This window comes from Littorina saxatilis, linkage group LG1, assembly GCF_037325665.1.
Source record: "Littorina saxatilis isolate snail1 linkage group LG1, US_GU_Lsax_2.0, whole genome shotgun sequence".
Lineage (NCBI taxonomy): Eukaryota > Metazoa > Mollusca > Gastropoda > Littorinimorpha > Littorinidae > Littorina > Littorina saxatilis.
In genome coordinates this window covers 90,194,620-90,205,127 of record NC_090245.1, presented here as the reverse complement: position 1 = coordinate 90,205,127, position 10,508 = coordinate 90,194,620, and the positions used below count along the sequence as shown (strand labels likewise).

The 10,508-nt window shown below is 42.8% G+C and overlaps 1 protein-coding gene across 1 annotated transcript; it reads right to left on the bottom strand.

Annotated features, from left to right (window-relative positions):
• Positions 1-3,938: 3,938 nt before the first annotated feature.
• LOC138983777 (uncharacterized) lies at positions 3,939-10,228 on the bottom strand. Its single transcript, XM_070357103.1, has 3 exons — positions 10,075-10,228; positions 6,240-6,976; positions 3,939-5,248 (listed from the first exon to the last, which is right to left on the bottom strand). The coding sequence occupies exons 2-3, from the start codon at positions 6,484-6,486 to the stop codon at positions 4,818-4,820; spliced, it is 678 nt and encodes a 225-aa protein (XP_070213204.1). The 5' UTR covers positions 6,487-6,976; positions 10,075-10,228; the 3' UTR covers positions 3,939-4,817.
• Positions 10,229-10,508: the final 280 nt, after the last annotated feature.

Sequence of the window (10,508 nt, the reverse complement as noted above, 5' to 3'; positions counted from 1 at the left end):
ACACACACACAGAAACAAACTGAGACTGATCAAACTCTTATATCTTTTGTTGAAGGACTCAAACAGGCAAAGAAAACCACATGTGCCCCACCCCCCCCTTACCCCCCCACCCCCAAATAAAAAAGTAAACCAACCAACCATCTAGTCAACCTACCAACAATCAAAGTAACCAACCATCATACCAGCACACAAGGACATGAAAATACAACCTTATAAAACAAGAGGCGAAGCCATCAAGGCTCACGTAAGAAATCGACAAACAGTAACACAAACTCAATCACTCCGTCACACATACACACACACACACACACACACACTAGATCTAGATCTGTCTGTCTGCATGTAGCCTACTTACAGGGACACGACTGCCAACTAGTCTCGGCGCGCTCAAAATAATAATGACTGAGACTTTCAGTACTTCCTTCGCGTGACGTCTAACCCTCTTACGTCATAATGTGACGTCAATGTAATGTGACGTCTTCAAATGTTAGAGTTTCTACCACAGACATACACACGCACGCACGCACGCACGCACGCACAGACAGACAAAGTTACGATCGCATAGGCTACACTTACGTGAGCCAACAAGCAGTCAGGTGTGTACCAGACTATTGTAGAATCAATGTCCACGGGTACTAATTGACCTTCAACGGACATGATTGAGTTATATGCTTAATACAGGTTTGTGTGCTACAAATGAAAGATGCATGCAAAAACGCAAACAAGGAAAGAAATCGCAAACATTTAACTGAAATAAGAAAAGCAAAGACACAGAATAAAACTTGTAAAATGTAATTATTTAATGTTCAGATCATATTTTTCACTGTTTTCAAAACTTATATATAAATGCACAAACCGGAAAAAAACTGCAAGATGCCCAGTGGTGCAGAACACGAACTATGTAGATAGGTTTCTTTATCTTACATTTTCACGTCGATTGAAGCAATTCATTGCACAAATTCATGGAAGGTTTAGTCCAACAGCAAAGAAAGCAAAAATAATACACGACTCTCTATTATTGCCATGACAAACTGTATCTTAAATGATGATAACAAGCGAAACCTTTCAAGACTATGAGTCATTGTTCCTGAAATGTAAAGCAAGGCATGCTGAATGCTTCATTGCATTTTGAAGCACCAACATGAACAGCGCAGCGTTATTTCGTTTTCCCCCCAAAAAAAGCGCAAAATGGTGTTTGACAAAGCGAGTTCTTTACTGGAACGGTGTTCAGTCGGTAGCACCACGTTTCAATGAAGGACCCTGTTTCAAAGTCTGTTCACCCTGTGGCAGCATTCCTTGTAAGATTGCAATAAGAAAGAGTTGTGACTTTTCTATTATCACCAGGGTACCGTTGTAATTTTGCCCCCGATTATAATTTTACAGGCCGGGTCCCAAATCCAGGAGGACTTTTAGAAGTTACGTGAGAGCTTCACAAAAGCATAATTTGTCATATCAGTTAGATTTACACCTAAGTTTGTGTCACTACAGATATTATGTGGCAGGCAATTCTCTCTTCTTCGCAATCCACCCAAGGGTACAGTTCCTGGGAGAAATGACCCAATGTTTTACGTGATGTCAAGCTTTGCATCATGACGTCGTCTCCAACTTTTTTTTGTGCTTATGACGTCAGATATGTCACTGTCGTTTGTCAATAACGTTTGTGAGACCCTTGATACAGATATAAGGTGATTGTTAAATCTAAATGGGAAAGTTTGAAGCCTACGTGCACGACCGTTTTCAATCGCTCCAAAGCCGTTGTATTGGCAGCGTTATCCATCTTCGGAAGAAACAATTTTGTGATCACTGGTAACGCACTGCGAAATCAGTAGTAACTTGAGGTTTTGGAGACCCCGTAGTCAGTATAAATTGGCGAGTTCTATCATAAAGGCACTGCACATAAACATAAACCGGTGTAACACGAAATTTTTATTCCACGAAAAATTTACTCCAGAGTAAAAATTTCGTACGAAATTCTTACTCCGAGTACACCTTTCGAACGAGAAAAGAACTCCCATAGACACGAAAAAATTACTCCCTCCGCGAAATTTTTTTCTCCCCATTTTTTTTTAACTTCCAGTAAAAATCTCGTACGCGAAAATGGGATGCGGGCGAAGGGTTAATATGCCAATATGTGATCTCGCGCAAACGAATGTCGCGCTACCCTCCCTCCACCCCTTCCACCACCAAGACTAACAGGGGACAAGGGAGTACACATTTCGTACACCTGGCATGGGAAGTTAAATTGCTCGTGTTAGGGTGAAGTAATTTATTCGTTATTTATTCGTCAGGGGAGTAACATTTTTGTACCATATGTTTACTCGGAACTCACCTGTCGCGGGGAGTAATTTTCTCGTGTAATGGGGGAGTACTTTTTTCCTAAAGGGAGTAACATTTTCGTACCAAATTTTTACTCCGGAGTAAAAATCTCGTGGGAGTAATTTTCTCGTGTTACACCGGCAACGCGCCATACACCAAGCACAAAAACGGGTCTCAACAAGCCGGGGGAAATGCACCGTGCACGGTTGTTACGTTTTGAAGTGTGTGTTACAGGAATTGTTTCTTTTTTTTCTCCAGACACACAAGTTATAAATAATTCTGTAACAATCAACGTGCTCACAAACGAGAGAGCTTTCAGCCAAAGTCGGCACTATAGCCTACTACAAAAATCCAAAACCGTACATCTTAAGCAAGCATTTGTACTGGCTGTATATGAACACTGTTGCGTCAAAAGTACCCACAAAATGCCATCGTAAAATACAGGAAATAGCTTCTCTAAAAGATGGCAACTTCAACATAAAGCAATTTGCATAATACATGTATTATTATTGTGTCCTCACATAGAGAGTAGAGACATGTACAACAACAACAAAAACAACGGTTTGTACACAGGGGTGTTGAAAAGCATACAAGATCTTACGGAAATTCGAAATGCCAAAGCAGTGACACAGACAGTCATAATCATCACTTTCATAACCTCCCCCTTATCTCACAATTGGTACAGTACAACATTATACTGCGTAAGACGTCATGTTAACACAGTCACACGCGCTTTATTCTTTAAAAAATAAAATAAAAGCAAAAACCATACAAATGGGTTGTTTCTATGTAACTAAAGTCATGCGTGTACAATTACGATAACATGCTTCTTCTTCTTCTTCTTCTTCTTCGTTCATGGGCTTAGACTCCCACGTTCACTCATGTTTTTAGCACGAGTGGATTTGTACGTGTATGACCGTTTTTAACCCACCATTCAGGCAGCATACGCCGATTGCTGGATATGTTCGTGTTTCTATAACCAACCGAACTCTGACATGGATTACAGGATCTTTTCTGTGCGCACTTGGTCTTGTGCTTGCGTGTACACACGAAGTGGGTTAAGTCACTAGCAGGTCTGCACATAAGTTGACCTGGGAGATCGGAACAATCTCCACTCTTAACCCACCAGGCGGCAGCGACCGGGATTCGAACTCACGACCTCCCGATTAGGAGGCCGACGTCTTACCACCACGCCACTGCGCCCGTCTATGATAACATGCAACAGCTGTGACTCAAAAGGTGAGAGTAACAGGAGTTCATGAAACGATTCTTTCTTTATTTGGTGTTTAACGTCGTTTTCAACCACGAAGGTTATATCGCGACGGTCATAAAATGATTAAATGAACGAAAATAGCACAGCATTACGTTATAGTATAGTTAGCTCTGTAATACACGGTGTGATACACATGCCAGGCAAACCAAGGTAATACAGTGACTGATCTCTTTCCAAACAGTTGGAGGTACAGAAACACAGACGAAACCCTGCAGTTGAATACCTTTAGTCAGTTAGCTCTGCAGTACACGGTGGAATCATATTCATATTAAAATAGGTACTACAGCCCCTCAATTCCTTTCAGTTGCTCCTTAATAGCTTCTACCTCCTTCTCTCCCCCCCCCCCCCTTTCCCTTGCCCGCAACCATGTCTCCCTCCTGGAGTTATTTCATCGTGGTAGATGATCCTGAAAAACTGTTCTCCTTTGAATTCTTGTGTTCGGTTATTGCGTCATCTTCAACATGCACACTACATTTATACCAGAATATCGGTGGTCAGTCTGTTCCTCGATATGGTTTTATCATTGTTGATGTTGTTGGTGATGTTATTGGTGGTAATGCTGGTGGTGGGGTGGTAGTACCCCCTTTCTCGCATTCATCAGAGCTTCCCGAATCTACGTCGATCTATCACTACTCACTCGGAATGTGCACACAAGACAAAAGCAGTAAAGTCAATACATTTGCATCAGTTGGAACCTCTTAAAAGATCAACTCATTAACATCTAGTCTCAACTACCTTCACCCATGAGATCAATCAACCAATGATTTTGCATCAGTTGGAACCTCTTAAAAGATCAACTCATTAACATCTAGTCTCAACTACCTTCACCCATGAGATCAATCAACCAATGATTTTGCATCAGTTGGAACCTCTTAAAAGATCAACTCATTAACATCTAGTCTCAACTACCTTCACCCATGAGATCAATCAACCAATGATTTTGCATCCGTTTGGAACCCCTTCAAAAACACCTCCACGTCATTACTGATAGACACAAAAGCTCAGGGATGAGAGTTCCCATTCAGAAATCAGGAATTCTTGATCTTAAGAAGAAACAAAACTGTGATGCTTTTCATGATTTCCAACCCATTCAGGATGTCGAAATAACAGAGCGAAACTCGAAAAAAAACCACCCACAGAGCTACCTAGACTCCAGGCAGATTTATTTTTCTGATTCCGAACATTCTAGACTTTCGTCCCTGAAAGCGTCAACACTTTAATAACCCCTTCACTCTTGCTCCCGATCCTCCCAGGTGATAGGATTACGGTACTTCGGCGGCGGGGCGGATCTGCTCCGGTTATAGCTTTTCCAGGTGATCACCTTCGGGGGTGGAGGGGCCCCCCTATTCCTGCCCACGGGGCCCCCCTTATTCTTGCCCTCGGGGGCCCCCTTATTATTGCCCTCCTTCCCCCCTTCCTCGGATTGTGACCTCGCGGATTCACCCTCGCTGACCCATTCGGGGTCGATGACAAAGAAATCTTTGTTGGCGTTGTTGGCGGTGACGAAGAAGCCGCCGTCGTAGCTGTAGGCGGAGGAGGGTCCATTCGGGTCCAGGTGGTCCCCCTCAGTCAGTGTGCGACGGCGGCGACCTGTTTGTGGCACCTTGATCGCTGTCGTGGGCCCCGGTGACGATGCGGTGGAAGAGGGTGGGGCCTGGGCTGTGGAGGAAGAAGAGAAGAGAGATGTGAAAATCAGGACTGTGCAGAGAGGGAGGGGGGAGGGGGGGGGAGGAGAGGCAGGGAGGGGTGCAGCTAGTGCGAGAGAAATAGAAAGAGACACATTTACAAAAGAGAGGGAGAGACGGAGAGAGAGGCAAAGAGAGACAGAGACAGACAGAGTATTAGTGGGGATCTTTTAAGCTAAGAGTTCTTGAGACGTGGAGGTGTTAATATGCACCTTTGGATAGGGAAAGATTGCACTGTCTTCCGTTACATTTGAACACTGAAGAACAACTTAAGAACTGAAACCTTTGTTGAAGTTCGCTCTAATAGGGATTTCGCATGACAGCTTTTAAGATCAAAGAATGAATTGTAAAGAATAGATATCCTGATACTAAAAATATTCCTTTTATATATTTTGTTTGGAGTGTCCTCTCATCAAAAAAGTTCTCACGTGACAGTTTTATGACCAAAGCATAAATTATAAAGATGCAGCTCTGTCAGATCGGTAACACCAAGGAGTTACTGTTGTTGTCCCAGCAATGGAAGGCCGATAGAGCTCAAATCTAACTACCACGGTGTGGGAGACGTTAAATGCGTAAAATAGAACCGAGGCGGTATTGTTCCAGCAAGTTTACACGGTTGCCCAAGATTGCTCACAACGGTAGCTGTGTTAGGCAGAGTTCCGTGTTAGGTTTTGGTTTCCAAAGTTCTCAAATGCCTTGGGTATGACCACACGTGGACAGCTAGATGATAGAATAGATAAATATTGCAATACTGGATAAGTTTTGGCAAAAAAATATGTATGTTTTCATGCATTTTCGTGAGAAATCTCGACACAGACCAACACAGACCATACCGACCATAATAGGGAGCTAAAGAAATACAAACACAATGTGTTGGTAAAACAAAAAGTTACGAAAATTGCACCCTCAGAGCCTGAATATCACCGAACCCGAACTGTTCACGCATACACCGTGAATACACTCACCTCGCACAGAACTCTTGGACCTGATGACTTTGGGGACAGTAGAGTCAGTGGAGTCGATGGCTCTGGGACGGCGGAAGGAGGAGGAGGCCATGGTTGCACGTGCTCTATGCATGTGGTCCTCCAGCGTGTTGCCAGCGGGACAGCTGCGTGACATGACGTCGTTGCCTGAGCTCCAGTCCCCGTACCACGAGTGTGTGGTTCGGTTCCGCTTCTGGTAGGCCTTGGCTCGCGTTATAGGCATCTCCATCTTTGAAATTTGTGGATGTTGTATATTTAATGTCTTTGGGGAGTCTTCGCAAAGATATCCGGGCTGCTGCGGAGTCACGCTTCTAAGTCACTCAAATGGAATAAGGTGGAATGTCTTAAATATTAGAAGAAGCTACACATGGTTTTTTTTAAAGCTTCTTGTGTGTGTGTGAGTGTGTGTGTGTGTGTGTGTGTGTGTGTGTGTGTATACGCTATATATAAAAGGCAACAAGTTTCTCCAATAAAGATGGAGAATGAAGATTAAAATAAAGTCCTTCCGTTTGTCAGGTCTGACGTTTCTAATGCGAGATTCGATTCCATACGCACAGAAGTCAGAGTACACAACTACAGTTGAAACAGGCTGTCATCTTGACTTTGTTATCAGGAGGTTAACTCTGCTGTTGACTTCACGCCTTTGGTGGTCGAGGCGTCTTTTCTGTCTCAGGGAGGTACTCGTGCGGCGTCACCGAAGCTTCATATGTGTCATCTTGCTGTGGACAAATAACATTTACCATCACTACCGAGATTGCTCAACAGATTCGGTGTATAGATACATTCTGTTTACCCTTCGGGGCATTTCCTTATTCAAAATCGCAGGTTCATCCACCCATACATCTGCTATTTGAGCCCCCTTCTATCTTACACACACACACACACACACACACACACACACACACACACTCACACACACACACACACACACACACACACACACACACTCACACACACACACACACACACACACTCACACACACACACACACACACACACACACACACACACACACACACACACACACACACACACACTTTAAACAGAAATGTTCCACTTTTGAACACATTTCTATAACAAATTTTGAACACTTTGTGACATAGTACTTAGTGCTACTGGCAAAAGTAGTACGCATAATGTTGAAAAGTGTTCACTGAAATGAACATTTGTGAACACCATGTGTTTATTATGTGTCCCTATTTTGCTAGTATAACTATGTACAATGTCACAAACGAAGTGTTCAAAACTGTTCAAATGTAGAAAGAGCATGTGTGTTCAACAGCTACTGAAAATCCACAACTCCAACTACAAGCTAGCTCTATGAGCACCCGACCCCCCCTGTCTTTTCTACGTATTAAGAAACGATAAAAGAACAGAGAATAAATTCATTTCTCGTTGCATATAATACAAGCATCACAAAGGTTTCCTAAGGCCCGGCGTTCACCTATGTAACTTCAGCAGGACAGCACACGCACGGCAGATTATAGAGGTAATTCTTTTTTTGGTCCCAGCCCGCTACACGTTGTGTGCAAAGAAAACAGGCCAAGTACTCGTCATAATCCCTATTGAAGCATGTAGTGTAGTGGCGACTGCGCAGATGTATTTTGCCCTTAACCACTGGATGGAGTACTTAGCCAATTTACAACGCAAGTCAATCACATCTGGCGGTCTACACACTAAAGCCCACCGTTGAGCCTTTTTACGCACGCATATCTAGGATCGACAACATCCTGCTTAGAGGGGCAGTAGTAATTTTTGGATGCGTGGCAAATAAACTTCGAAAGTATGTGAATGTAGAGGTTACATGCCGAGTCTCAGTGAATATGAGAAATAATGGTCTCATTTCGCGGTCATTTCTGAACTAGCCAGCCCATTACACATGTCACTGGTGACGTAATTATAGATCACATTTTTGGTGAGAGAAAAAAAGGTTCGTTTTGTGACAGTGATGAATTCGCCTAATGTTAAAGGTTTTAGCGCTGACATTCGTAACCCCGAACTTTGTTCTAAAGTTACTGACAATGCAAAACAAGATTATGGAACAAAGTATTCAAACTGTTTTTAGTGACTTTGACCTTGAACATGTGCAGCTTGCATTCTAGGAAAATCCTTTTATGCATCAGTGCGTCAAATTGAATGAAAACGCTACCACAATGTGAAGGTTATTGAAAGAAAAACGCCCGCTTCAGAAAGGATTGACACCGAAAATTCCACTGATTAAGAGAGAGACAGAGAGAGACAGAGAGAGACAGAGACAGCACACACACACACACACACACACATAATCACACACACACATACACACACACACCTCCTCCTCCCCCTCCTCCCCTTCCCCCCCCCCCCCCCTCCATCCCGCCTTACACACACACACGCCAAGTCTACAGTTAATACTCCGGTGACCTAACATCGTTTATCATACGGAGCGGTTCGTTTCTGTCCAGTATATCGGGCAGTTTGCTGGAAACAGTGGAATCGATCACGAACGAACTCTCTGGGTCTCGACCACAGTGAAAGCACGTCGCACAAGTGCTGACGCGTTCAAGGTTGCACGTGCCGAAACACCGATCAATAATGCGAGAAACAGTGTTGTGAATGGCGATGGATGTGGTCGGCCTGGCATTGAATTATTTCGCTGGTTGATTGGGTCGTGGATGTTGATCGGAGATGCGCTCGTTATGTGTGGTTAATTGAAGGCGTTTTTCTTTTATTTTATGGTCTGGCTCTCGCGTTTGCCACAGCAAAATTTGGTCAAGGTCTGTCTCTCTCTCTCTCTCTCTCTCTCTCTCTCTCTCTCTCTCTCTCTCTCTCTCTCTCTCTCTCTCTCTCTCTCTCTCTCTCTCTCTCTCTCTCAAAACTGAGCAAACGATTGTAATGTGCGAACTAGGAATGGTTTACAATCAGAATAGTTATTAGACCTTTTGTGAGTAAGGAGTAAGACTCCATAGTGAAAACATTCAATTCAATTCAATTCAATTCAATTCAATAAAACTTTATTATCTGAGTGCAACAAACAGAAATTTTTCTTTTGGCTCGCGTACAAAAACATCACATAAAAACATCAAATCAGTTCATTACAGCTTAATTTCTGCCTGGCCTTTCAGGAGCCAAGCGCTCGGAAAATTACTTAATGAGCCCCCATGATATGTAGGCTACTGACTGCCATCATATGCAGTGAGAAAAAACCCACACGAAAGTGGACTAAACTCTATCTAGCCTAGACATGCATAAGGTTTGTGTTCTACATTTGTTACATTCTTAAACAACAACACACAAGAAAGTGGACTAAGAACTCTATCTATAGCCTTGATATGCATAAGGTTTGTGTTCTACATTTGGTACATTCTCAAATTTTGCCATCTGTTATAGCACACGCAGATTAATCAATAGGCCCTATACCATTTGTGCGCTTTTGGTTTTAGTTATTACACTCAGAAAATGTTTTCAATTTAAAAAAAAAGATCTTTGGCTTGATTGTAAGCCTCTAGCCGAAATGAATAGTAGCAGTTATTTTCATCACACTGAGGTCAAATTTTGCTGTTATAACTCGATGTCTGGCTGTGTGAAAACACATTTTATCTGCTGTCTTTTCAGTACTACAGCCTTTCTGTTCAACTCTTGTGGGTATTTCATTGAAGGTAACAGTCACCGGTAATATAATTTTTAAAAAAATCATGAATCACTCTCTTGATACTGGTCAAGTAACTCAGAACGGAGATCTCGTAAGAACATAATTACACTCATTAATAAACCACCGACATTTTATGACGTACCATACAAGTAAGCCATAACATCGTCAAAGCTACTGGCACCTTACCTTTGATTCTTGGACGTCATGCAGTTCACACGCGAACACATTTTGCAGATATGCTGAGCATAATCCAATGCAGCAAGCCGAACTGGTGTGTTTTGTCAGCCATTTTGTGTTTAGCCTCGATGTCGCAGTGGAATAATCGATGTTAGACAGGAGACTGCAGGGTTGGGCAGATGTGCGCTGAAGAGTACAACACACACGCACCACGCACTCCGCCAGCTTTACTGCTTTCAGTTGGGATCGATGAGAATTTTGTGTTGGGAAGGGAGAGAAGCGGTAAATAAGATTAGGCTTGGAAATGGGGGTTTTCTCCCTTGGATTATGTTCGATTGACGATACTGTGTTGATCGTGTGCCTGTGTGATAATGAAAGATGTCTCTCTCTCTCTCTCTCTCTCTATCTCTATATATATATATATATATATATATATATAACAC

Excerpts from the sequence above, each read along its gene's own strand:
- LOC138983777 (XM_070357103.1), bottom strand. The coding sequence starts at position 6,486 with ATGGAGATGCCTATAACGCGAGCCAAGGCCTACCAGAAGCGGAACCGA. Across the intron at positions 5,249-6,239 it reads GTCCAAGAGTTCTGTGCGAG|CCCAGGCCCCACCCTCTTCC; the intron begins GTGAGTGTATTC and ends CTTCCTCCACAG.